General features: G+C 53.3%; 2 protein-coding genes across 5 annotated transcripts in view; both read left to right on the top strand.

Annotated features, from left to right (window-relative positions):
• The first annotated feature begins 14,472 nt into the window (after positions 1–14,472).
• RPL38 (ribosomal protein L38) lies at positions 14,473–17,798 on the top strand. Of its 3 annotated transcripts, none has more exons than XM_053568422.1 (5): positions 14,473–14,556; positions 14,759–14,797; positions 14,943–15,003; positions 17,173–17,295; positions 17,735–17,798. In XM_053568422.1, the coding sequence occupies exons 2-5, from the start codon at positions 14,795–14,797 to the stop codon at positions 17,758–17,760; spliced, it is 213 nt and encodes a 70-aa protein (XP_053424397.1). In that variant the 5' UTR covers positions 14,473–14,556; positions 14,759–14,794; the 3' UTR covers positions 17,761–17,798. The 3 variants fall into 3 exon arrangements, with proteins under 3 accessions (XP_053424397.1, XP_053424398.1, XP_053424399.1); XM_053568423.1 differs by lacking the exon at positions 14,473–14,556 and adding an exon at positions 14,581–14,632; XM_053568424.1 differs by lacking the exon at positions 14,473–14,556 and adding an exon at positions 14,595–14,624.
• Positions 17,799–21,557: 3,759 nt separating this feature from the next.
• The window catches only part of TTYH2 (tweety family member 2), a 35,553-nt gene continuing 29,319 nt past the window's right edge, over positions 21,558–27,791 (top strand). The window contains exon 1 of one of the 2 annotated variants that reach the window (XM_053568426.1): positions 21,558–21,791. In XM_053568426.1, coding sequence (XP_053424401.1) covers positions 21,663–21,791 — 129 coding nt within the window. In that variant the 5' untranslated portion in view covers positions 21,558–21,662. Of the gene's footprint in view, positions 21,792–25,627; positions 25,748–27,791 lie in introns of those variants that run through there. The other variant, XM_053568425.1, reaches the window with a different exon arrangement.

Below are 27,791 nucleotides of genomic sequence, written 5' to 3' on the forward strand. Positions count from 1 at the left end.
TTGAGGTTGCTATGAGCTGTGATGCCACGGTACTCTACCCAGTGCAACAACCTGAGGCTCCAGTGTGCCAAAACCAGTCTCACTCTGCCCCTGAGGTTTAAGGCTGTCCCCACCTTTAGGCTGCTCAGTCACTAGGTTACTAGCTCCCACCCAATCTTTGCTCTGCAACCCTGAGGGCGGAGCTTGCCAGAGCAGTTCTCTCACAATAGCTCCCTGCAGCCCACAGCCAAACACTATTAGCTCCATCCAGCTCAGTGGCTCAGTCTGGGGCCCTAGACAATGCCCAAAGTTCTCCGCACTCCTGCTCAAGCTCTCCCCAAGGCAGTTCAACTGAATGCCAAGTCCAAAAACACCAAAACAGTTCATAGGTAAGGCCTTTCCAGTTTGCAGTCTCACTGCTGCTTGTACTTACGGCTGCTGGTGGGATTCGGTCGATTGAACACACGCAACCACTTGCCAGTTTTCCACTGTTTTTGTCCTCCTCTTGGGGTCCAGAAGTCCCTTGCTGACTCCCTGTGTCCTCAAAGGGATGATTATAGGTAGATCCCACCAGCCAAAGATGCCTGGAGTCTTAGCTCCCCAGACTCACCGTGCCCTGTTGCAGGGAGGCTGTTACTCGGCCGCCATCTTGGACTGTTGCCCCCACCTCTGTCTATTAATCTTTTAATGTTCTACAAAAAGAAATGAATTTAAGAAGATCTTCAGTGGGCCAAGAGTGGCTCATACCTATAACACTCTGGGCAGCCAAGGCAGGAGGATCCCTTGAGCTCAGGAGTTCAAGACCAGCCTGAACAAGAGCAAGACCCGATCTCTTCTAAAAACAGAAAAATTAGCCAAATGTTGTGGTGGGTGCCTATAGTGCCAGCTACTTGGAAGGCTGAGGTGAAAGGATTGCTTAAACCTAAAAGTTTGAGGAAAAGAACTTAGCTTGAGAACCCCTGAACTCAGGGGTTCTCAACCTCCACCCTATTTATTCACATTTTATGCCAGGCCATTATTTATTGTGGGGGCGCCCTGTACTTTGTAGAATGATTAGCATCATCCTGACCCCTACCCACTTGATGTCAATAGAAACCCTCCCAGACAGGGTGTAGAGGCTCACACGTATAATCCTAGCACTCTGGGAGGCTGAGGCAGGTGGATCCCTTGAGCTCAGGAGTTTGAGACCAGTCTGAACAAGAGTGAGAACCCATCTCTACTAAAGATAGAAAAACTAACTGGGCATAGTGGCAGCTGCTTGTAGTCCCAGCCACTCAAGAAGCTGAGACAGGAGGCTCACTTGAGCCCAGGAGTTTGAGGTTGCTGCGAGCTATGATGCCACCACACTCTACCAAGGGCAACAAAGTGAGACTCTATCTCGCACAAAAGAAAAAGAAACCCTCATCCCAAGTTATAGCAACCAAAAATGTCCCCCAATGTTACCAAAAGGGGGGAAAAATTCCTCTTTCCTGCCTGAATGTCTGAGGATCACTAGGTTAGTTTATGGGAACTGGCAATGACCAAAAGACATGTTAAATAAGGACGTGTGAGCTCTCAGAGGGCCTGGCAGAGTGGGGGCAGGGAGATAGAGGGACTGTGTCCAGGAAGGCCTGCCTGACCTGGCTCCAGCACTGGTCAGTATCCCCCAGCAACCAGCACTCCTGCTCAAGCTCGGAATTTGGAGGACATTGACTCTAGGAACCAATGTCCCTGCCTGGTCCCCAAGCCAGGAGCAAGGTTTGCTCCCTGCTCCAGGGAGATAAGGAGAAAAGAGCCTTCCCACTGCTGAGATCGGATTTCAATTAAAATGATTAGCTCTGTTTATTTAGACTCCGCAGCTGCATCCAATCTATTCTATGTTACTGTGAGTTTAAAGAAATAAAGGAGGGGCCTAGGGGGAGGGGAGGCAATTCAGCCCAAATTGAAAAAGTCCTCCTGTAATTACGAGATTGGAAAATATCCGCTGAGGGGATCAATAATGGGAAATCTAAGTGCCACTGCTCACCGAGATTACAGTTTTGAATCGCTCCATCTTGGATTTTAATTTTCTCTCTCATTGTCACATCGCCATGAGCGGCAATCCCAGCCCCACCTCCCAGCTTGAGAGAGGCAGGCAGTGGGCCCTGACCAGTGCAGGGAAGTCAAGGCATAGCCAACCTTCTTAGGAAGTTTTTATCCCTGCATAACAAGCAACCACACCTTTAGTGGCTTACAACAACACACATTTATCGCCTCACAGTGTCTGTGGGCCAGGAGTCTGGTGATGCAGCAAGGTCCTCCACTAGGGGTGTCTCAAGGCTATGCTTAAAGTGTCAGCTGGGGCTGGGCTGCACATGAGGCTCAAGGCCTTCTTTCCAGCACACGTGGTGGTTGGTAGAATTCATTTGCTGACAGCTGTGGAACTCAGAGCAGATTGCTTCTTCAAGGCCAGCTGGAGAGACAGTCTCTGATTTCCGGTCCTCTTTTAAAGAGCTTGCCTGATTAGGCCAGGCCCACCCAGCATAATGTCCTTTTTGATTAATTTCAAGTTGACTGAGACCTTAAGGACACCTGCAAAACCCTTTCATCATTGCCATATTCTATTAACTAGAAGCAAAGTTACACACCCCACCCATACTCAAGGGGAAGAGATTACACAAGGGGTAAGTCTTCAGAGGTCACCTTATGATTCTCCCTGCTAAAACCTTCATCTGAGCTCTCCCTCCCCAGATTCCCAAAAGCCAGGCCATGGAATGATGTCCCTTCCTGAGCCACTCTCACCTGCACCGGCCTCTCCAGGCCCAGCCCACTGGACTGACCCCAGACCTGATGAATTGAGAGCCTTCCCAGAGGGGAGAAGTGAGGAAAACCACCAAGGATATGATACAATCCTCTGTCCATCCACTGCTCTTTCCTCCAGACAAGCTTCGCTCTCTCTGGCCTATGGTCTTCTCTAAATCCGAGCACCGGGCAGGATTCCCGGCTGCACTCACCTGGCAGCCTTAACTGCTACCTTCCTTCATATCAGGATGCTGAGCGAAGGTTGCAAGGCAAACAGTGTGGACCCTCCACCACCTGGGGATGCGTGCACAGTTTCCCAGGGGAGCCAATGTCCCATCTGAGTCTTGGAAGAACAAACTAGCTGGAAGCAAATGGAGAGGAAAGGACAGTCCAGGCTGCGGGACGCAGAAGAGGAAAGCTGTGCCCTGTCCATGGTGCTGAGGCACCCGGCTCTTCTTCAGGAGCCCAGCTTTGAGGTGAGGTCAAACCAGTCCCTGTTTCCCCCTCCCCGCCAGGCTGACACCCAGGGGTGGGCAGGCTGTAGTGAGGTGGCATTTAGCTACACATTTCATTTTTGTAATGACCTTCCTGTTTCTCCTCTCGGTCTCACTTGTCAGTCTGTGACCATTAAATTCCTCATTAGCAAACGAGGTTTGGATGAGCTCATTAAGATGAGGGATGGCCCCATGGTGCAGCTGGTGGGGGTGAGCTAGAACTCGTCTTCTCCTCCTTTATTAGAAAATAATGTGCCTTACATTCTATGCACCCATCTCCAAGTCTTCTACCAGGTCCAAACAGACCCTCTGGGGCTACTCAGGGGACCAGCATGAGGGGTGGTCAGGGCACAGTAGGAAAACAAACAGCGGTCCAGCTGCTGACTCACACATACACCCAAAGTCACCCAATCAGTGCCCAGGCTTTTACCATTTCATATTAAGCTCAAACTCCCAGATGTGACATTCAAACCCTTCCCAATCACCTCTCAGTCCACCTCTCCAGCCTCTCCTCCTGTCCTCCCCACACACCCCCTGCGTTTGGGAAATGGCAGATAACCTGATGCTGTGGCATGCGGGAACTGGCTCACACTGCTCCCAGCTTGTGACATCTGCTTGTTACCTACCCACAAGTTTTACAAGACACTGACATCACGTTGGCAGCTTGAAATTGGACATGGTGGGAGTATTTACACCCCAGGAATTGGCAAACATCACAAATTAAGGGCTGTTTTTTTTTTTTCTTTTTGGCAGAAAGGTAGATTGTAAACATTTGCCAGCACGCCCGTCTGCAGGTCCCTGAGCATGTCACACATTTGCATATCTTCCCAGCTCTTTTCTCTGCCAGGGTCCCCTCCCACTTCTTGGAATGCCTCCCTGGCCCCTTGTGCCTGGTGAAGACCCAGGCCCCAGGAAGCAGTTCCAGCCCCCACTTCCATGCTCCTGCAGTGAAGGGATCTTATACCCCAACCAGGACGTCTCATCTTGCTCTTCTACCTTGAGAATCATTTGGTTTCCATTTTTGGAAACTAATTCAAACCAGCTAATGGAAAGACAGAAACACATGGAAAGGGAAGTGGGGAAGGGCAGAGAGCACAGCTGGTCTCACAGAGACTAGGCAGTCCTCCCATAGCTGCTCTTTCTCTGGGGCCACCTAGTCTCCAACTTCTGCCTATGCACACCCACTATGGCCTCCCCCAAATAAGCGCCCTTTGCCCATAGTCTGCAGGAAATCCCAAGCCAATTGACCACAAGCCAGAAAGTCTATGAGTTCCAGCTCTAAACCCAGGGTTTAGTGCATTGGGCAGGGTCACAGCCTCCAACAGGTGCTGTAGGACTGGGGCTGAGAGTTCTTGGGCAGAGCTAGGGAACTGGCCCTTCTCTCAGGCTGTAGGGCAAGCTCCAAGAGGACAGAGAATCTGTTTATTCATGTCTAGATCCTCCATCCTCGCACACAGAAGCCTAATAAATATTTGTAGAATAAATGAATCCGCTCACAGATTGGTTCCTTCTCTCAAGAACATGTGATCCAGTTAGTCCCTGGAGAAGGAGGCAAAAGGCTTTGAGGAATTCAGTGAGGTAACACTCCACCCTCTAGTGATGACACTTCCTTGCCCTCCAGGTACTAGCTGTGTGACCTTGGGCAAGTCACTTGACCTCTCTGTGCTGCAGGGGCCTCATTGATAAAATGCGGGTGTGATCTCACCTAACTTAGCCTGTGGTGAGGATGGCAGCGGATCTTCATGGAGAGCTTCAGTGGCGGCTGACACATAGTAATCACTCAACACAGTGGCTTTCTTGTCCCCTGTTCTATGCTGAAACCACGGGACAAAGTCCCTCACCGCTCCCCCGCAGACTTCCCCAGGTCTGATGGGTCTCCAGTCAGCCACACCACACCAGGCCCCTGTTCTCAGAGGGCTAAAGCCAAGGGTAAGGCCATGTTGACAACCAACTGCAGCCACCCCTCTCCTGCCCTCCCCAGGAGCCTGAGCTAAAGACTTCATCTGCTGTAATTAACAAGCCAACTGCATCTGCCTTGCTCCATTAATAGCAGATCACCCTGTCAGGCAAGGGCTGGGAGGGAGATTTGGAGCTGGAAGGTAAGAGAGGGTGGGCAGGAACCAGAGTGTGACTCAGCTGGTGTCCAGCCTCCCCCTTCCCCTCCTCCTGTCCCCTCACTCCCCTCCACCCCTGAGGCTGGCTGTCCCCAGGCCACAATCTATACAGAAGGAGAATGACTAAAAAGAACAGCCCAGGCCTACCCCACCCCCCGGGTACTCTGGATAGCAGGTGGGGCCCAACAGGTGGGCACAGAGCCATCACTCAGAGGCCCAGGCAGTGGGGAGCAGCCCCCTGCAGAAACTCCCCTCCCCAAGATCCAGCCAGACCAGGAGGCTGGTTAGGGCCATTCTGCCTTCATCCTTCCTTCTCCAATGATTTCGCAGTTCCTGTGACAGAGGTGCATGTGACTGCCGGTGAGCTCTGGGGAGGAGGCAGTGGCCAAGGCTTCTCACATGGAGACCAGTGGCAATTCGCTTCCTCCTTCCTGTCCCCAGGCTGGAGTCCGGATTCACAATTCAAATTGTTTTTTCCTGATTGCACACACCAGAGAAGAAAACAGGAAGAAGCAAGGAGGGTATGAAAATAGGGGCCCAGGCCCCACCTCAACCCTGTGGGCTTCACGGCTGCGTTCCTGGGGCCTCTCCTCCCCCCAACTCTGGTTTCCTCCTCGGAGTCTCCTGAGCACACACGTGCTTACAGGCAGGTACTTGCAAGCATGCACGTGGTGCCTCTGATTTATGCAGCCCACAGACCCCTCGAGTCCCTGCTTCTAGCCGTGAGCAGTCTCTTTAATCTGCTCACCTTGGGAGGCATTGCAGCACGCTGGTAATTGCTTTTTGAAACGCGGTCACTGGTTTAATTGGTAGAACTTGTCCTGGGCGATGTAACATCATGAAGCAACCTCGGGCCTATCTGTTTCTTTGGCTGTCTGGGTGGAGGTGTGGCTGTGCGTGCATGGGGGCTCACCTGGGCACAGTAGCCATGCATGTGGGCTCACCTGGGTGTTGGACATGCCAGCCAGAGTGTGTCTCTGCCTGTTGACTAGCAGATGAAATAAGGCACGGCCTGGTCGGGGAGGGGAAGGGAGCAAAGAGCTCCTGAGGGCTGGCGGGACAAGACAGAAAAGATCCAGTCTGAGCCCCGGTGGACTTGTCTGCATTGGGACCTGGAAGGGCAAGGGCAGTCCTACAGAAGGCCATCGGGATGGCCGCCTTTGGTGGGCTCCCTGCCCTGTGTGGGCGAGTGAGTGGATGGAATATCTTCCACGGACCTCTCCAAAGCTGCCACACACCCCTGCCCTGTGCCCCAGGAAGACCACTTGAACCTGTTGGTGCCAGTGGGTGTCCTGGCAGGAGATGGGGGAGGAGTAAGAGCATGAGCTCGCGGGACCCACTGCCCTGAGGGGCTGCCCCGGGCTAAGCGAGTCCCATAGCTGAAGGTCACAGCCCAGGCTGCCTCTGATCTGGTGACAAGCCCCACCATCACCAGCCAGTGGTGGTAACAGAGCCCCTGTTGACAGGCACTCATGGTGAGCAGGGGGAGCCACCGCACTCTCCCCCAGGTTTCCTGCATCTGCCCACACCTTCCATTTATTAAAAAGTGCCTCCAAGCACCTGGTCCTGCTGTGCCTGCTTCCTGTCAGGAGGGTGGTGGTAGGGGAAGCAGGCAGGGGAAGACCCCAGTGTGGAAGGCTGGCTCTGGTTTTATCCTCCGCGGCTCCCCATGGGCAACAAGCCCTGGGGTGGGGGAAGGGCAGGTAACCCATGCTTCCCCCAAACACATGCTTCCCACACTCTAAGCCAGGGCTGGCCATTGCGGGGAACAGAGAGGGGCCCGCAGTCACTCAGGCTCCCATGAGGGTCACTGGCCAACAGCTGGAAGAGGCATAAGGCACCTCCCGGGCCACCCAACACTGCTCCCTGTCAGAAAGGCAGAGGCAGGCGGACTGCAGGTGGACAGCCTCGGGGACAGGGAAGCAAGAGGAGGCTGCGGACGGACAGAGGACAGGCGGGCCGGGTGGCTGAGCACAGGGTTCTCTGTGACGTCAGCTCCTGTGGCCAAGGGGCTGCGTCAGGGATGTGGCTCCAGGCCCAGCAGGCCAGAGCTTCCTGGGACCAGCGGGGAGCGAAGTGCTGCCCCCATGGAGGCTCTGCAACCCACGTCCCACCTGACCCCAAGGAGCCCCAGCTTCAGAGGGGGCCTAGAAGGCTGTCATTCACCTCATCCTGCTCCCCTCACCCCAGCCTGCACACCCCCATCCTGGCACTAACACCAGCAGGGTGAGAGGTCTGCCCACACCCTCCCCCTGGCTGGGGGCCCAGCTTGGGAGGGAGACACCCACTGACCAGTCACCTCACCCTCCTCTAGGGCCTGCCACTCGGCAGAAGGACCCACAACCCCTCCAACACCACTGCTGATGCCGAGGATCTCCTGTCATTCACACTCAGGATACTCTCTGAGCTGGTGATTTATGGACTTTAATTTCCCCAGCTCCTCAGTCTCGCCCTGGTCTCCCTCTGGTCTGTCAGGGTGTTCGTCTCCCAGCCCCCTTCGGTCCCCTCCCCTCCCTGTTTTTTAATTTGAAGCATCCGTCTGGAGCGTCCTGAGTGGGGATGTCTGCAAAACCGAATGCATTAAACCGCCGACAGCTCTATCGATTTTCTCTCGCCTGCCGCATAACGCAAGATAGATACAAGCCGATAGGCCGGCCCTCGTCGAAGGGACTGTGCCCTTTTTTTCTCACTCTGATGTCCCCTCACCCTGGCACATGTTGATATATAGGAAGGGTGCTTGTCCCTTACACTCAAGATGGATACTCCTCTGCCCCGACAGTATTTTCCTCACTGTTGGTGGACGTGGCCTCATCTGTCCTTGTTACGCCAGCAGATTGGACACCATGGAAGCAGCCCTCAGAGTGGAAGGGGGCAGTGGGAGGAAGTCAATGAGGTGGCGTCTATCAAAGCCTACTCTGCCCCCATGGAGGAGATGGTGGGAGTTTTTGGAGTAGCCCCCTGCCTGCCTCACCTCACTGAGCTGACCATACTCCACCTTGCCAGCCCCCTGTGGACAAGGAAGGCTGCTCACCATTCCCGCCCCCACCTCCAATTGCAGCTCTTCTCCTCCAACTCCTCTGGCAACTCTTGCCTTGGACTCACGGTGCAATTAACCATCCCAGAGCCAGCTGCTGGGCAAGGCACTTTTCTGTTCTTGTGCCTGTGGTTCCTCCCAAGCAGGGCAGTCGCAGACGTTTGTGCAGGCTGGACACCATTGGCTGCTATGGCCTGGCTCAACAGAGACCCAGGCACAGAGACGTCCCAGCCAGACGCTGAATTTGGACGGTTTTCCTCCCACCCTATCACACTGCCTCCTCCAGGAACCACCTAGATGAATATCACCCCATCTGATGGCTCCTTTGTTCTTGTTCCCCTGGAACTTATTTGCTACAAGGGTTTGCCCATTCTCCCAGGCTGTTCTGAATGTGTTGTGTGGGCTCTCAGCAAAGTTCTACTCCTCTTTGTGAATCAGGGTCCATGTTACTTATTCCTGAAGGACTTCCCAGGCCCACCCCATTCCCAGCATGGATCAGACAGGCCCGAAAGGCTCCCCTCTGGTCCCACAGAGAGAGACAAGCATTTCTGACACATATGACCCTGCCTGCTACTGCCGCCTCCACTGGTCTGCGAGTTCCTGAGATGGGGACAGAGATGGGACAGGACCTAGTTTCTCCATCTCTACCATCTGCCCAGAGCTGGAGCAACACAGATGTGTGCTGACCCGATGCTGCTGTGACAAAAGCACCTGGCGTAGTCCCTGCCAGGCTGACAGGAGCCCACGAGAAACAGGTGGAATCCATCCAGCCCATCAGTGAGCAGGGGAGTCAGGGGTCCGCTCCCTCTCGGACACCACAAAGGTGGCCAGTGCTTCTTCTCCCCTCTCCCACCCAGGCCCCCAACCCCAGTATGAGGTCTCCACAGGGAAAGGTACTCTACCCACACTCTGAGCCAATGTCTGCTACTGCACCTGAGAATGGGGACCAGGCTCCTGGCCGATGGAGCTGCCACAGGGCTCCCTGGTGACTGAGCTGACCATACTCCACCTCGCCAGCCCCCAGAGGCCCATGCAGGGCCAGCATCCCAGAGAAAGGTTCGGAAACCCTTAAGCTGGGCACAGACATGAGCAAAGACAGCAGCCAGTGTGAGCCCAGAAGTAACCTGGTCACAAGCCCAGAACAGAGACCCGTTATAATAAACAATAGTCTCATGGTTTTGTCCTTCTGCTCCCAATCAGAAGCGATTGTGCCCCCCAGGGGACAGTCAGCACTGTCTAGAGACATTTTTGTTTCTCAAAACGGTGAAGGTATGACCCAGGACGCTGCTAAACACCCTCCAAAATTCAGAACAGCTCCACCCCCTCCCACAAACAGAGAGTGACCTGGTCTGAAAAGGTTAACAGAGCCAAGTGTGAGAAGCCCTGCTCCAGTCCAGCCAGCCATGCGCTGTGGCTGTTGGCTCAGCAGCTAGGAGAATGTCGACCCCATGCTCCCCACAGGCAACTCAGAGTCTCACAGACTCTTTGGGGGCAGGTGACCAGAACCTCTTTAATCTCACACTCTTGGGTTCCCAAAACAGCACCAGCCCTTCCCTGGCACCCTGCCTCCTGCCATCCTGTCTCCAGGAAACCTAGCTCCGTTAGAGGGACTATGGGCTCTCCCCTGCTGAAACCTTTAGGTTTAATAAACAATTCCCTTCCGAGATGGTTTAAAGGACAGCCCTGCTGGCAGCCAAAGACATGGGCCTCTTGGAGGTTAAATGAGATGGTAGATATGAAAGCACTTCGCCAGGTGTGAAACAGCATACAAATGTTACTTATAATTTATGTAGCGTCCTCGCAGGCTGAGATGGTAGGATTCACCGCGTGAAGGGGCTCCTGCCTGCACGTCCCCGACCAGCCACAGCCTCAGCGCCCCTGAATGGCGACTGGGGGACCTGACACTAGGCGGGCGCTGCCTTCAGCTGTGCTAATCAGCCAACTGAGCAATGAGGCAGCCCTGCCAGAGAGGCGTGAGGGGTGGTATCTCACACACACCTGCAGAAAGAAGGACACCAGGTCTCCAGAGATCACCCGGAGAAAGTAAAGGAGATGAGATGGGACCCAGAAATGGGCTGTTTCACAATGGTGCCTACAAGGGCATTAATGAAGCTAGAGGGCAGCTCCTGAGAGCCTCTTCTCCCCTACCTCCCACCCCACACTCTACACCCTACACCTCTGGTCCAGCTGCACTGAACTTTCAGCCATATTGAACTTCTTCTTTTTTTTTTTTTTTTTTTTTTTGAGACAGAGTCTCACGTTGTTGCCCCTGGTAGTGTGCCCTGGTATCACAGTTCACAGCAACTTCAAACTCTTGGGCTCAAGCAATTCTCTTGCCTCAGGCTCCCAAGTAGCTGGGACTACAGGTGGCCGCCACAACACCTGGCTATTTTTAGAGACGGGGGTCTCGCTGTAGCTCAGGCTGGTCTAGAACCTGTGAGCTCAGGCAATCCACCTGCCTCGGCTCCCAGAGTGCTAGAATTACAGGCGTGAGCCACCGCACCTGGCCTTGAACTTTCTGTTATTCCCAGAAACACCCCATATTCTCCTAGACCTGGGCAAACGTCAGCTCCCTTCCTCCTTCTGTGTGGAAGCCCTATCTCCTAGCAAACTCCTACATAACCCTCATGGAGGCTGAGCTCTGTACCACCTGTTCCATGAAGGCGCCCATGACTTGCTCAGGAGGAATTAGACCCCCTGGTCTCTGGACACCATCTATGCCTTGTTATAGGATCCCCAAAGCCCATGAGTGTTCAGAGCAAGAGCCATGCTCTGATTCTTTTTTTTTTTTTTTTCCTTTTGCAGTTTTTGGCCTGGGCCGGGCTTGAACCCACCACCTCCAGTATATGGGGCTGGCGCCCTACTCCTTGAGCCACAGGCGCTACCCCGTGCTCTGGTTCTTCCCCAGGCCCAGCCCATTTCCCAGCACAGAGCAGGAGCTCATTAACTGTCCACCAAGTGAAAGGAAGGAATTGAATGAGAGACAAACCTGGAGCTTGGGAAGCCCTGCCAGCCACACACATGCCAGGCTCTTGGCATCCCTCCGCCCACCTGCCAGGTGGGGTGCTAGTGTTTTTTACCAATCATGGTCCTGTCCAACAGGGCCCTGCAAACTGAAGAGAGAAATGAAAACCATGTGGCCTTCAGGGCAGCCAGTGTGATGCCTGCTGAAGGGAGAAGAGGAAGCCCCGTGCCGCTTTCTGCACTACTTTGGACCCGGGGCCGGCCCTGAGCCAGTAGAGGCATGGAAGATAAAAGGGGGAGAGGGCAGGAGTGCACCCCACAGCCCAAGACCCCCCCTCAGTGCACCTCCAGCCTGTGACTGTGCTGCCCCACCCTGCTGAGACTCTCCTCCCTGGCCCCTTGGACAATAGCAGTGGCCCCTTCGCATCCCCGTAGCCTCCAGTCTTGGACATTCCAAGCCATCATCCATGCATCACAGAGTGACCCTAACAGGCAGTTTGGCCCTGCTCTCCTTTCCTGCAGGTTCCACTCTGGGCACCTTCAGAGATTCCCATCTCATGCAAGTATGGGGGTCACCAGGGAAGCTCACGTGCAAGGCGGCATCCCAGGCTGCACCCTCAGGATGCAGGCATTCAAGGACAGGGCTTTAGCCCCCTCGGTTTCCAACCATCCCTAGTCATGCCGGGACATTTGGGGCTCATCTTCCTGGGGAACAGGGGCAGCCTCTCTCTGGGTACCTTGCTTCACCTTTCAGTAGCCAGTTTGTTTTGCTATCTGTCCCCCTTGGGGAGCTGGAGAAGGCCTTTGGTACTTGAACAAAATTGCCTTTGTGTTTTGTTACTACAAATGTATGTTCTCTTAAATTACACAATTCAAGAGGGTGAACATCTGTCTCTCTGGGATCACTGCCAAAAGGGAAGTGCAGCCCTCCTTCTGTCCCTGTCCTTGCCTTGTCTGTCCTGCAGTGGGGACAAGAAGCAACAGCCATTCCCTCAGCAAATATTTTTTGATCACTTATGACATGCCAGGCGCTGCTTTGGGCACGTTAATTCCTCCCTCCATCCCTCCATCCCTCCATCTCCCCTCCCTTCATGTCTCCATCCATCCCTCACTCCCTCCATTGTCCCATCATACAGCGAGTGATCTCAGATGTCACATTCAGCGTGAGAATGCCGTGATGGCAGCATTGAACACTTACCGTATACATGAGTATTGCATTCCAAAAGTTATCAACGGAATGCTCAACCCCGTGCTTGCCTTCAAAGAAAAACGGTACAAATGTATGAGAAATTTAACACACAGCCTAAGGAAAGGTGATTTTGAGTAACCACTGAATGATTGACAAGTGAGTCAGGGGTGACAGGTCCCACTGAGCTTCCAGGGACCAGTCTGACAGTATCAGAGTAACAAGGTGCCTGCAGCTCAGAAAGACGTGACTGAAAGGGCAGCTACTTGCCCAGGAGCACTAGGCTAGAAAAGACCAGAAAGGCATCTACCTGCCTTAGAAAGAGGGGGGCCAGCAAAGTCAAGCTGAGAAATGTGGGACGGTCCTTCACAGGTCAGGGCAGACGCACCCCTGATTTTCAGATTAGACCTCCAGCTTCAGACATCTAAAACTGAGCTTCAAACCCATTAACTTTTTCCCCTGCGGAGACCCAGACAATTTTTTATTTTTTTCATTTTATCGCCCTGGGTAGAGTGCCATGACGTCACGTCACAGCTCACGTCAAACTCCAGCTCTTGGGCTTAAGCGATTCTCTTGCCTCAGCCTCCCCAGTATCTGGGACTACAGGCGCCCGCCACAACGCCCGGCTATTTTTTTGTTGTTGCAGTTTGGCCGGCGCACTACCCACTGAGCCACAGGTGCCGCCCAAATTTATAGTTGCAGAAACACAGTTTGACTTCTTCAAAAGACTCTCCAGCACTATTAAGAGTATTTTGTTGGTTTATCCTTCCCAGCATCACCAGCACCCCTGGGAAGGGGTCAACCTGGGCTTGTCCTTGTGGGCGGAAGGAAGGCGGAAGAAAGGGAGGGGGGAGGGAGGGAGGGAAGAGAGTGAACTGGAAGGCTCGCGGCTAAGTGCTCGCTCTCTTGGGGAGGGCACTGCAGTTATCAGCATTTGGCAATTACATTCTGCTGTGTGGGTTATTAAATATGGGGGCAACAAATATAATAAAATGTAGACGCTTGTAGAGAGGTTGAAAATAAAATAAAAGTGGAGGATAAAAATAAAATCAATAACCACAGATTTCCCGGCACCTGTGGCTCAAGGAGTAGGGTGTCGGTCCCATATGCCAGAGGTGGTGGGTTCAAACCCAGCCCCGGCCAAAATAAATAAATAAATAAATAAATAAATAAATAAATAAATAAATAGAAGTTTATAAAAAAAAAAAAAAAAAGACCGTAAGGAAAAGCTTACATGTGCGCCCGGGCGGGATGGGGCCTGGGGGCGTCCGGGGCGCAGACAGCGCCGCCTTCCCAAAGCCGCCCGAACCTCCAAAGGGCTGGGGGTTTGCACGGGTTCCTGTCCCGACTCTGCCGCCCCCGGCTAGGCGGTAAGAGGAGCCAGAGCAGGAGCCGCCTGCTGCCACCTCTAGAGCACCAGCGGCCACGGGGAGTCGCGCGCGCTGCGCAAACGGCAGCGGCTGGAAGGAGCAGGTCTTGGTGAGCAGCAATTGAGAAATGAATTCGAAGCAGTTCGTGGGTAAGCCCCCTTAGATGGGGAGAGGAGGGCCGTGGCCCCTACAGATTCGGTGTCCCTCAAAAAGGTTGCAGGAGAGAAAGATGAGGGGGCCTCAGGGGGTAGTTCGACCAGGTACACACAGACCTTTGCGTTAAATGAAGAATTCCTAGGGAGACGCCCAGTGCACGGGTCTGATGGGAGGAGTACATAGTGTTAGAACCGAATCTGAAATAAAACCTCGCGCAGCCAAACCGGGATTGGGGGATTGCGGGATTGCGGGGCAAGAAAGGATGTAGGGTGGGCGAAGCGCGCGGAGGGAGGCGCAGGTGTAGCCTGAGGGCTGGTCTCGGTTGTGAAAGCTGCACTGTTAACTCAGACCAGAAGGGGACAGAGCTGCTCAAATTGGAAGGACGAACGCCTATATGATTTTTGATCCTTTGCAGACACCGTATCCAGTTTCCTCCATTGGGAGGGTTTAACTTCCCGGAAACGGAAGTCTTGCTTCTTTCCTTCTCTTGCTGCTTGTTGTGAGTGTTTCTTGGGGCGCGGGGGAGAGGGGTAATCCGGAGCAATCCACGGCCGGGCGAAATTTTGAGTACCCGGGTGGGCATCGAGGGTGTGAGGGAGGAGGAGGGAGTGCCAGCGGGCCGGTATTTCGGAGAGGGAGGGGAAGCGAGGTTTCTTGCCGGCCTCTGCGCCCTGCTTACGCTCAGGACTCTTTTCTCGCAGGTGAAGGTCCGTGCCTTCCCCGCACGCCTCGTCGCCATGGTGAGTACGACCCCTGCCTGACACCTTCCCCGGGGAGGCACCTGGGGGAGAGCGGGAGTGCTTTGCAAGGGGTCTCTGGAGGCAGAGGGGCTGGTGGACTTGACCATCGCCATAGTCTGCAGCTTATTTCCGTTTTTCTTTGCAGCCTCGGAAAATTGAGGAAATCAAGGACTTTCTGCTCACAGCCAGGCGAAAAGATGCCAAGTGTAAGTGATCCCTGTGAAGGTTTGGTAAAAAAGGATCATAGTTTGCGTGGGGCACTGGCTGCTACGCTGGTGCCGCTCCGGGACCCTCTGCCAACATGTCTGGAGGGAGACGGGCTAGGCGGGCAGGGAGCTCTGTCGTAGTCCCCCCCGTTAAGAAAGACCTGTTTGGGCAATATGAGGCGATGGAAAGACAGGGCTTCTTACTTAACTCATTGTGAGTGTCTCACAAACCATTCTGAGTTCACTTTTTCTTCTCTTGTACATATAGTAGGTTCACGCGTCTTTACCGCACCAAAGTCTGGAAACACAAGTCCCATCAACACTTAGGTTTAGAGCTGCATGTTCAGTTCTGGGCATACGGTGGGCTCAGTATGATCCCAGCTCGCAGTGAATTTCACTACTAAGTCTTTACCCCACCAAAGTCTAGTGGGAATAATGTCTGTACCTGTGTTTTGTGTACTGTCAGGAAGGAAATTATTGGGTCATTTTTAGTTGGGAACAAATCAGCACTTTTAACTTTCTTTTTACTTTCAGACGTGAAATAGGCATAGCATAAACTTTACTACCTTAACCATTTCTAGGGTTATACTTTATAATTACATTCATAATATGCACCAGCCACTACCACCCATCTCCTGAACTTTTCTTTTTTGAGACAGTCTCATTTAGTCACCCTATGTAGAGTGCTGTAGCATTATACCTCACTGCAACCTCAAACTCTTGGGCTCAAGCCATTCTCTTGCCTCAGCCTCCTGCGTAGCTGGGACTACAGGTGCCTGCCACAATGCCTGGCTAGTTTTTCTCTTTTTAGTAGAGATGGGATCTCACTCTTGCTCAGTCTAGTCTTGAACTCCTGAGCTCAGGCATTCTACCCACCTCTGCCTTCCCAAAGTGCTAGGATTACATAAGCCACCACTCCCAGCCACCTGAATCTTTACATCCTCCAAACTAAAATTGTTGCCATTAAACATCTCTCCGGCCCTGGCAACTCTTGTGCTGCTTTGTTTCTCTGTGAATTTGACTCTTGTAGGTACCTCTTATAAGTGAAATAATACAGCGTTTGATCTTTTGCACTGGCTTCTTTTACTTCAAATAATATCAGCAAGGTTCTTCCATGTAACGCGTCAGAATTTCCTTAAGGCTGAATAAACCATTGTATGGATAGATCACATTTTGTTAATCCATGTTCTACTGATGGACACTGGATTGCTTGCATGTTTCGTGAATTTTGGCTATTGTGGTTAGTGTCTCTGTGAGCATGAGTATGCATGTGTTTTGTCATTGCTTTCACTTTGAGGTATACACCTGGAAATGGAATTGTCACATGTATGGTAATGTTGAATAACATTTTTAAAAGTCCTTACAAATAGGGTTAAGCATGGTTTCTGGGAGTGGGACAGATGCGAGGGGCAGTGTCAGGATACCAAAATAAGTTGTTTTAGATGAATTTCCAGGTATCTGGATTTACTAAGAATGTGAGCCAAGGCAGCCAGTGCCTTGGCCCAGCTTTAAGCTGCAGCGTTTCTGCTTCCAGTGATATGCCCCTATCCTTTAGTGGTTATTGGAAGAAATGAAGTTGTGAGATTGTAAGTACAAGTTAATCTTGTGCTGCTGCTTTGAGATTAAGTGCTGTCCTTGTGTATCTGGTTAGGTACTTGGGTTCAAGCACTAGAGGCCATGTTCAGTCCTCAGCCTGATTCTCAGCTGGCACTTTAATGCTTTTAAAGCAGTGAGAGAGCTTGGGAGTGTCTGTGAGCAGTTTTTAAAGAAGTTGGAACAAGGGGTTTGGCAGGTAACGTGAAGTGGCTAACCTGGAAAGCGGAATGTCTTCAGCAGCCAGGTGGAAAAATGCATTGACATTTACATAAAACCACTGTTTTCAAAATTTCAAACCCTGTGCAGATAGCCCATCTCCTTACTTGATGAACTTCCATCCCTTGGAAAAAGTAAAGTTGTTATAGTTGTTGAGGTCATAGAAGGACAGGGACAGTCTTGTTTTCTTCTTCATCAGAGGGACAGTACAGGGAGGTGGGGTGCGCTCTGGCCATGGGTGCTGGATGACCCAACGACAGGTGTTTCTGTGCCCCTGCTGCTGAGTGTAAAGCACCTGAACTATGCAGCATCTATTTTCTGTGACAGAATTTAATTACTAACTCTGGTTTTTGATAGCTGTCAAGATCAAGAAAAATAAGGATAATGTGAAGTTTAAAGTTCGATGCAGCAGATACCTGTATACCTTGGTCATCACAGACAAAGAGAAGGCAGAGAAACTGAAGCAGTCTCTGCCCCCTGGTGAGTGAGCCTGAAACTCTTTGGGGGCAGGGATGATAGGCTAACCAAAAGTAGGGACGGTTATGTCACCATCTTGTTTCACTCATCCCCCAGATTTAGGAAAGCGCATTTCGTGGGGTTTCTAAGTGTCTCCTGTGCTGTTGTTGGTGCAAGAAGTGGTTGTAATTCCCAGGTTATATTCAAAAAGTTCTTGGCCGGAGGAAAGTTTATAGTTCATTTATTCCTCACTCTCACCCTGTGAGATAGTTACTGTACTGAGAGTGCCCATGTTTACAGGTAGGGGAGCCAAACACTCTTCATGTTTTAACCAGAACCTCCTTCATAAGCTCAATTTCTGAGCCTTGTGAGCTCTCTTTAGCTTAAGTACAGAAGTCAAGACAACCGTCAACAACTCAGTGTATCTTCTGGATGACTCATTTCTCTATCTCTTTCCCTCTAGGTTTGGCAGTGAAGGAGCTGAAATGAAGCAGACGTGCTGATTTGAATTGTATTAAACTTTAAAAATTCTTAAATGTCCTTTGTCTCTGAGCATGGGAAGGGAAATGCTGCTTGACGATGGCTTCTGGCAGGATTGGGACACAGGTCCTGGTTGCTGATCCCTGAGTTTGGATGTGATCTCAGGGGACAAATGAAACCATCTGTTTTTAACCTGAGTTTGAAAATAGACATAGTGAGGCTGTAGAGATAGGTGTGGGATGGGGATTGAGTCCACCTACACTCAAACAGGTCCACAAAGGCCCAAGTCCCAACATGGACATAGCAAGGGCCAGCTAGGCCTGGCTCAGGGGTAATTAGATACTGGTTCTGCCACTTGTTAACTTGTATGATTCTGAAGAATGATTTCATCTCTGCCCCTATTTCCTTTGTTGGAAACTAGCCATATTGATAGCTTTTCATAAGGGTTAAATAAGCAGGAGCTGTTCCTGTCACACTACCAGCAAGTTTCCTTGAGATGTGAGTATGGGGACAGACCACAAGGTGGCACCATGCTACAACAATCTTCACTAAATGTCTACAAATGGTTTGCATCATTAACTACACAGGTGTCTTTAAGTGCTAGACAGGGGCAGCTCCTGTGGCTCAAAGGAGTAGGGTGCCACCCCCATATACAGGAGGTGGCGAGTTCAAATCCAGACCCGGCCAAAAAGTGCTAGACAGTATCCTTGGTATTGCGTTAAGTGTTTAAACGTAAGCAGGTTGCAATGGGCAAGCACCAGTTTGAATATAAGAATTATAAAGATGAGAGGGATTTTTTTAATCTGCCTGTGAGTTCACTGGGAGAGGTGGGGGGCCGGTGATTTGTTGACAAACTCAGATGCACTGCCGCCTTTCAGTCTTCTCACTTAAACATTAAAGATTCCCAAGGAAGAGCAAGAATTTGCCTTGCCACTTTGGCTTTTTTGTCCCCAGCACATTGTCCAGAGACTCTTCCCAGCTCCTAGGAGACAGATCCTGCAGGGATTTGTCTGGCCGCCTTACCCAGAGAAGGCATCTTTCATGCAGTGCTCTCCAGCGCTGGCTTGTGCCATTGAGTCATTTGGGGCACTTGAAAACAATTTACTCTGGTGGTCTGGGTGGAGTGCAGAGATTCCGATGATTTTGGAGTATAGATTTGTCTTAACCCTCAGGTTGCAGGTGGTGTCGCAGGGCTGAGGCCTTAGTGAGCTAAGGGTGGCTGGTGAGGTGTTAGCCACAGTAGTTGGTTTGAAATGACTGGGTAGGGAACTCTCAGGAATGCTGTTCTGGAGGAGGGCTGCTATGGCTGCTACTGGTCTCCTTCATTGGCTTTAGCTCAGCCTCAGGGAAGTTGCTAGAATGGTCACTGATTACAAACTGGCTTTGCAAGTTTTGGTATTTCAGGTGGCCCTGAGGGAGAGCTTTTACAGTTAGTGTTTTCAAGTGTCACATGCAGGCTTTTACCCCTCCCTCCCTGGTAGCCAGTCCCAACTGCTGGGGCGCCCTGAGCCAGGTTACAATCAATTCTATAACTTGTGTCCATTGGACATCTGGTGATGTTTGGGGAACTTGGTAGCAAGGTAGCACCTTTCACCTTGTGTGCCATTGACCTACAGCAGGGGACCTGTGCAGGGCACCAGGCAGTGCCTATCTGGAGGAGTCCAGGGGTGCCGCAGGGTTATGTTGCGTTATCAGGCCTGTTATCAGTGACCTCTCAGGGCGTGGACTGTAAAGGGGCCCCTGTGAGATCCATTTCAGGGCTGTGGTCCTCAACAGCCCACAGTGGCTGGGTTGGTAATCAAAACACTTGGGGCTGCCAGGATCTGACTCCTAGTTTTTTCTCTCTCTCTCTCTCTCTTAAATAAAGGCAGTTATAGTAAAGTGAGGTTTGTGGGACTTTTTTTTTAGACACGAGAATTTCTGTTGTTCAGGCATATCTGGAACTCCTAGGCTTAAGCGATTCTCCCACCTCAGCGATTTACTGGTTTGGAGTTAGATTTTTTGAGGTATAATTTACATACCATGAAATTCACTGATGTTTTTTGACGGTTGTGTAACCACCACGGCAATGGAGAGAATATTTCCATCACCCCGAAAAGCTCCCTCTCCCGCGTCTGCTCAAGTGATCAGCAGCCGCTGGGCTGATCCCCACTGACCGCTGCGGGTCTCCAGGCTCCTGGGCCTCCTCAAAGTTCTGAACAGGGGCTTGTAATTAATAACTGTATATGTAGGGTAGAGCTTCACCTGGCCTGCAAGAGTACAGGTTATACCACGCAGACAGGAATAGGAACGTGCGCTTTATTCAACACAGAAGATGCTCAATGAAACGTGTTGAATTAGGGACAGAAAACACCTGTGAGAGAAGGCTGTCCTCCCGCGCTCTGTGAGGGCCTCAGCATGCGCACAGGAGATGACAGCCTTTGGGCTCTGGGAACCGTACGGATTGCTACCGCCTGAAGAGGCTCCGACAACTGAGCAGGGCTCGCCCTTCTAGCAGCCGTGCGCGTTTGCTGGAGTTTGCAAAGGCAGCATCCGCCCCCTCCCCCAAGCCGGAACGCTAGTAGCCCTCCCTCGCTCGCCCGCCCAACCCCAAACTTGTCGCGAACCCTTCACTCCACGGACCTGCGACGTTAGCTGCCCTCCACCTGTCTCCAGCTTCAGCCCCTTCGTCCTGGGCCCAGGTTACACCCAGCTGTTTGCGGTTGAGTGGGGGCCTCCGCACCTATGGCCGGTACCGGGGGTGCGAGGATGCCAGGCCCCCTAGGTGGGCGTCTGCCCTGCCCCCGCTCGGACTAGCGCGCACGGAGGGCTGTAGTCATCGCACTTGGACGTGCGGTGCGCGAGGGGCAAGGGCTGTCACCTGCAGTGCCGGGCAGACGTCTCTACTGGGCGCTCCCGCTGCTCTCCTACCCTCCCTACGCAGATCAAAGTTCCCTTCTACCAAGAAACCCGCCCTGTCCCTCCTGCTAGGAAGAAAGATTTTACTTTTTCAGTGTCCGCACTCTAGAAGCCTGGCAGGCCGCATCAGTTAGTTATGGGGTAAATGGGCTGGGTGCTCCTGAGGGCAGAGACCACTTATTTCTCTTCGAGTCCACGTGGTTTACACAATAGACGCTCAATAAGTGATGGACAGTGGACTTAGAATGAGTTGACTGAGCGGCTGAACATTGCTTCCTTCCTTCCCCAAGCAGTCGGTTTGCTCACCCTGTAACAAGCCCTTAAACTGCCAGCTCTGCTGCTCGGGCCATGACTGCTCGCTGTACTCATTGACACTTCATAGCTTTGATTTTTTTTTTTTTTTTTTGTAGAGACAGAGTTTCACTTTATGGCCCTCGGGTAGAGTGCCATGGCCTCACACAGCTCACAGCAACCTCCAACTCCTGGGCTTAAGCGATTCTTTTGCCTCAGCCTCCCGAGTAGCTGGGACTACAGGCGCCCGCCACAATGCCCGGCTATTTTTTGGTTGCAGTTTGGCCGGGGCTGGGTTTGAACCCGCCACCCTCGGTATATGGGGCCGGCGCCTTACCGACTGAGCCACAGGCGCCGCTTTGATTTTTTAAGTAATTAATAAGTCATTTAGAGCCTTAGAGACTAAAACACTTTGGGGAAGTCCTGGAAGCTTTTTCAATTTTCCTTTCTCCTCTTCCGCCGGTCAGGCCAGGACAAATTCCAACCCTGAAAGGGACAGCTGGCTCTTGGAGCTGGGTGCCCGGGACCCGGACCTGGCCAGAAGAGGGACGGCGTGGGCGCGCGCCCAGCGAGAGGCGGGGCGGGCGCGCGCCCAGGGAGAGGTGGACCGGGAGGGGCCTGCAGGGGCGGGGACAGGGCGGGAGGGGCGGGGCAGGCGCGCGGCCCGACCGAGTGGCGGCTGCAGCTGCAGAGGTATCCGGAGGGTCGCACTCGGACGAGCCATGCCGGCCGCGCGCGTGGAGTACATTGCGCCCTGGTGGGTCGTGTGGCTGCACAGCGTCCCGCATCTCGGCCTGCGCCTGCAGCTCGTGGACAGCAGTTTCAGCCCCAGAGACGAGAATTACCAAGAGGTGAGTCTGAGCCGCCCTGGACCCGGACCACGCGCGCCGGGAGTCCCTGCACAATCCCTTCTTTCCTCGGCAGTACGCACTCTCCCACGCGCCTCTCAGACCCCTTCTCTCTTCCGGGCCGCCCTTCCCCTTCTTTTCATCCCTTCCCGCCTCCACCCCCCAGGCTCTTGGCCAGAGGCCCCTCCTGTCTTGGAACCTCAGGGGCCCAGAAGACCGGAAAGATCGGAGTTAAGCCGGTGCTGGGCAGGGGAGGAATGGCTCAGAGACCGCCTTGCTGGAGGAGCGAGCCGAGTCGCTGAAAGGAGTGGGGGGCAGGGCATCGTGGGGTGCGCGGATGCCCAGGGGTGCCCTGACGTTTTAGGTTCCAAGGCCCGGCGCTATCTTTCCGAGGCTGCGTGGCCTGGGAGAAGTTTTGGCAGAAACTGACTTGAGTCTCCCCGTCTGGCTCCGAAGCACCCCCTCCTTGCAGGCTGGGAGCCGCTGCCATGACCTCTGCCTGGGCCCCTTCTGGAAGGCTGAGGGCTGGGGGAGGCGGTGAGGGTGACTGGGATCCCGCACGCAGAGTACCGCAGCCGCCGAGTTTGTTTCAGGCAGGGAGGCGGCCTTCAGTCAGCCCGTCTCACACTGGCGGCCTGAGAACTCTCTTGGGTTGTCAATCTCTTCTCTTTGTCCTCCGCCTGGCCCTGAGCTGCCCCATTCCTGTTCCCCCACTCTGCCCCTTCTAGGCCCTGAATTTCTGGGGTCTGGGCTTCTTGGCCAGCCACTCCCCTCATCCTGGCACTGCTGGCCCTCCCCTCTGCGGTTTCTGCACCCTACAACCAGGGCCAGGGCTCCCCAGACCTTCCTGCCCAGAGCTACAGAGCCTCCCAGCCTGTCTCAGGTCTGGTCAAGCCTGCCCTGGCTCCTGTCATCCCACTGAGTCAATTCTCATGTTGAGTGCAAGAGTCAGGGGCTGGGTGGCCCAGGATAGGGCACATTTTATTCAGAGCTATGCACCCATCTCAGGACTTTGACCCCAGGCCGCCTCTGCCTGCAGCGTCAAGTTTTCCTGGTATGGGGCTGGTCAGGTTGGGGCAAAGCAGTGCCTCTTTGAAGGCCTTTCTTCTGCAGGGCCCGGGAGATCCTGCTCTGGTAGGGTATGCACTGCCCAAGTGACAGTGACAGTGACAGGGAGCCTAATAACTTCTGGTACCCTTGCTGCCATCAGGCCCAGGCAAATGGTGCCTGCCCTTCCAGAAGGACCTAACCTGCTGTTAGGTGACTACACCAGGACAGGGCACACAGGGGCAGGCAGCGGTCAGCACCTGCACCCAGCTCCCTCCTGATCCGTCTCTCCTCTGCCCCTCCCTCTCCCAGATCCTTGCCTGTGGAAGTCTGAGTTCCCTGAGAATGTGGCTGCCTGGGGATAGCTCCAGGGAATCTTCCGTTCCCAAAGAATGCATGAAAAGAGGCGGATATGATTTCAGAGACAGCTGTGTTGTTAGGGGTGGGGGCAGGGTGTCCATATGTTTTTGTGTCCATCCCCACAACCCAATGCCCAGATCCTACATCCAGAGTGTCTAACCATATTTTCCTCCCCCACTGGAGGAGATCAAGAAGACCCCTAAATGAGGGTAGGGATATAAGGGCACTTCCCCACCCCCATGGCCCTAGAAACAGCTCCTGTCTGTCTAGCAGCTGTGGCTGGCACAGTCTGAGCCTACTCCCCCCAGTCCCATGGACAGGTGTCAGCTGAGCCAGAGGGACCCACTCACATCCTCTGCCTGTCTCCTCCCTAAGTTCTGACCCTGGCACACTCTGTGCTGGGCATCATATGGCCCCAGAGGGCATCCCCTTCCCTTTGGCCACTGCTCCTGGGTAGCCAGCACCTGGCCTGCCCACCCACCCCTGGTTCTGCTTACCCCACCCCACCCCCGCATCACTAAGTGGGAGATGAGTGTGGTGGGCTGGGAGGGGAAGTCTGACTCTGGGTGTTATTTAAAGGGCTCCTATTTTGGAGTTCCCCTGTCATGTGACCGTGGTCTCTCCTGGACGTCCCCTTTCCTACTGAGCACCACTCACTGCCAGAATCAAACAGTGGATCAGTCATTTCAGCCCTCAACAAACTTGATTGGGACCAAACAACATGCCAGGCATGTGGTCACTGTGATAACGTTGGCAGTGAGGACTCTGGGAGCAGCTGCTGGGGACAGCTCCTGGGTTTAGTGCTGTGGCAGTTTGGGGCAGGGGCTTTGCCATCCACCTGGAGGTTGGATTCCTAGTTCTTTCACTGTGTGACCAGGGGCAGGTGTCATCCCCTCTGAACAGGTATTAAATGAGACCAGTTCCACATAACATGCTCAGTAGACAGTTCCATGGCACATAAATAGGACCCAGTAATATAGGTCATTACACGGATTGGTCTTGAGGTTCAACAGCGTGTCTCAGTCAACACTCTGTAGTGATGGAAAAGAAGGAGACCTCGTCCACAGACACCAAAGGAGATGGAACAGAACACATACATTCAGCCCATGCCCCAAATGTCCAAAGAAGCAGTGCGGGCTGCGGGCTTCTAGTATAGAGTGTGTGTGTGTGTGTGTGTGTGCACCTAAGACCAAGTGAAGATGGAAACAGGCAGGTGTGGGCCTGAGGGAGCAGCTTAGAGGGGCATGGGATCCCAGAAACAAGGGCAGGTCTTGGAAGTACAGAGATGGTTGAAAAGCAAGCAGGTCACTTGAAGTGAGAGAGCCCAAGCACATTCAGTGTCACAGAGTCTGAGGAAGTAGGGGCTCCCGCTCACTTTCTGGGGCCTTTAGGAGCAGTAGAAGCCCCCAGCCCCCTGATGGGGCTCCTCCCCCTCCCAGCGGGCTTGAGCTTTTATTCCCCAACCTCTGGGGAGGCTGCCCTCAGCGCAGAAGAGGCCTTCCAGGTGCACAGTACAGCAGGGCTTGAAGGAGTGAGCCCGGCGTGGTGAGCATCCCAGAAGCCTGTGTGTCTGGAGGGGAGCGGCCTCCACCTGAAGCCTGAGTCTTCTCACTTTTGAGGAGGATTGGATATGGAGATGATTCCCTCTTCAAAAAGACAGTAAAAGTACTCATGCCAGTACAAAGCATGTGGCCAGGGCCTGGCAGTCATAAATTACCACAATCAATCATTGCTTGGGAAGGAGGAGGCCCCCACTGGCCATGTGTCCATGAATAGTATTGGGGACAACAGAAAGAGCACCTGGCAGGAAATCCAGCTGGGTCTCTGAAAAAGTGAAAAAGCCACTTGAGTTTCCTCCTTGCCTGGTGCCACCACCCCGGTCCACTCACCCGTCAAGGGAGCCCAGACAGGCTGAGCTGAGGCCCGGGCAGGTCTCAGCGAGCTGGGCGCAGCGCACGCCTCAGTAGTTGCTGCGGTCAGTGTACAGGAGCTGTGGGTGTGCTGCCCGCTCCAGCGCTGGATCTGCAGCCCACACCCTTGTGGGACACGTGTTGGGGTAGAGGAGATGTTTTTAGTATTTTATATTCGGGCGTGTGTTCCCTTTGGGGAGTTCAGGCCAGTTTCCCCAGAGAGTCCCAAGTGAGTGTCCTCAGGCCACAGGAGGGGACAGAGTAGGAGCTGGAGCAAGAGCTGCAGGACTCCCTGCAGGTCTGAGGAGGGAAGACCAGGCACCCACCCGAGGTCGAGGTCGGGATGAGGAAGCCCCATTCATCCAGCCTGACTGTTGAGTCACAGTCATCAGACAGTCACACTGAGCCTGGGGGGCGGGGGGGACTTGAGCCTTTCCAGCTGTCCTGGGGGGCCCTCCCCAACCTCCTCTGAGGCCTGCTCTCTTCTGTAGACTTCCCAGAGCTGAGGATGTTGCCCTCCCTGCCCAGTGCAGGAGCCCTGTGGGTCCAGGGTCAGCCATCACTGCTGCTCCCAGCTTGGGTCCTGGGCTGGTGCTCCCTGCTATGGATTTCCCATTACACAGTGACAAACCAGAGGCAATGGTAAGTCACTTTGATGAGGGCAGCGGCAAAGTCTGAGCACTGATGGTGGGACCCGTGGGCATGGTATTGGGGTGGACTGAGCAGTGGGGGTGACTACAGGGCACAGCAGGTGATGTGCAAAGTTGTCCTTGCAGAGCTCTGTGCATCAGAGCCCAAGTCCTGTGAATGGGACTCAGCTCCCTCTTCCTTACAGCCCTCCCCATGCACATGGGGATTTGCAGTGTTAATTAGGACCAGGAAAATAATTGCCCATTAGCAAGCAGCAGGTGATACCAAGCTGGCTGTGGGAGAAGATGCTGCTGGTTAGGCCTCCACTTGCTGCCTCCTTTCTTCTCCCCACCTGTACCCTTCTCCCTTCCTCTTCCCATCCCCCTTCCTTCTCCCCCCACCCCACCCCACCCCACCCACCACCGCCAGTGTCCTCCCAGCAACCAGAGAGGGTTCCAGGGAGGCTTCAGGAAGTGACCTGCTAACAAAAGCCCTCCAAGGGAGTTTGAGTTTGGGTTTCCCAGGCGTCGCTTTCACTGGGGCTGGACTGCATTGTCAGTGACCTAATTGAGGCCAGCTGCCCAGCTTGGAGAGGCCCCAGGCCACAGAGTCCCAGGCCTGCCTAGAGAGGCCCAGGCTTGCAGGAGATGGGAGGGGAGGAGGCTTGAGAAAGTGTGAAACAGGGGAGCCTGCCATACCACCCCCAGACTGACCAGTTCCTGGAGGAGCCTTTCTTGCTGGGTGGGGATGCCTGATCTATTCAGGAGTTTTTCCCATTTGGGGATAGAAGGAGAGTGGGACTGTTCAGGAGGCAAACTGGAAGTAGAGGGAGGCTGGACGTCGGCCATCTCATTCTGCACAGGAGGTTCATCTGGGGTTCAGCTATAGTCCTTTTCATTAGGAGGGACTACAGGAAAGTGCACAGTCATGAGTGTGCAGCTCAGTGAACTTAATGTGTGTGTGCGTGTGTTTGAGAGACATTGTCCCAATAAGTAGTCCTCTGGAGCCCCCAGGACCCGCCTCAAGCTCCCTTGCAAATGTATCTACTATTTACTCCTCCATCCCTATAGATGAGTTTCTCTGACTTTGAACTTCATGTAAATTAAAACCTGTGGTCTCTACTGTTTGGGGTCTGATTTGTTACGTCTGTGAGAGTCATCCCTACTGTGTGGAGCTGCAGTTTCCTTTTCCTGGCTGTGTTGTGTTCCACGTATGACTGTGACACGTTTTCTATATCTGTTCTCTTGTTGGTAGACACTCACTTTGAGTGTTACTGCTGTAAGTTGCTGGGAACATTTGTGTGTATGTGTTGCGGGGACACGAACCTTCCTTTCTGTAAAGTGGAACTGCCAGGTCATGGTAGGCATGTTGTGCAGTGATTTGCAAATTGTTATGGGGATCCCTGGGTTTTAGCAGAGGGGCCTCAGGGGTGGCCAAGACAAAGTGTGGCATTTCCACGCACTCCCTCAATCAGATACGGCTCTGTACTTCGGGGCTCTGCGAATTGAGTCAGTTTGAAGAAAAGCTAAGCTATTAGAAAAAAAATAGAGGAATTCTATTGACACTAATTCAGACATCCCAGACTTCGAGGATGTACCTGGCCGGGGATCACCTCTAGATTCAGGTCTGATTCACTAGATCTGGGGTAGGGCTTAAGATTCCACATCTCTGAGAAGTTCCCAGAACGTGTCAGTGCCATGGGTTGCGGGATGGTGATTTCACTTTGTAGAGTGACCCTTTACAGCCCCATCTATCTTGGCCTCCTTTACCTTGGCTTGGGACTGTAGAGCCCTACTGTGAGGGGGCATATGGACTGGGGGCTAGAAACGGGCCAGGAGTCACCTGGGGCCAGCCTAGGGGACAGGCTACTAATGAGTGGTCCAGGCAGGGGAAGCCACAGCCACAGCTCCCTGCCATGCCTTGAGGACTTTGGGGTAGTGGAGTGCCCAGATCACCAGGCCCGGCCTTCCCAACTGCCTGGAGCAGGGTTTACAGTGCATGAAGCTGAGGCGATCAGAGAGGCTGTAACTGTGACATGTTTATCCCAGGTGGAGGT

Source organism: Nycticebus coucang, chromosome 18 (genome assembly GCF_027406575.1).
Source record: "Nycticebus coucang isolate mNycCou1 chromosome 18, mNycCou1.pri, whole genome shotgun sequence".
Taxonomy (NCBI): domain Eukaryota; kingdom Metazoa; phylum Chordata; class Mammalia; order Primates; family Lorisidae; genus Nycticebus; species Nycticebus coucang.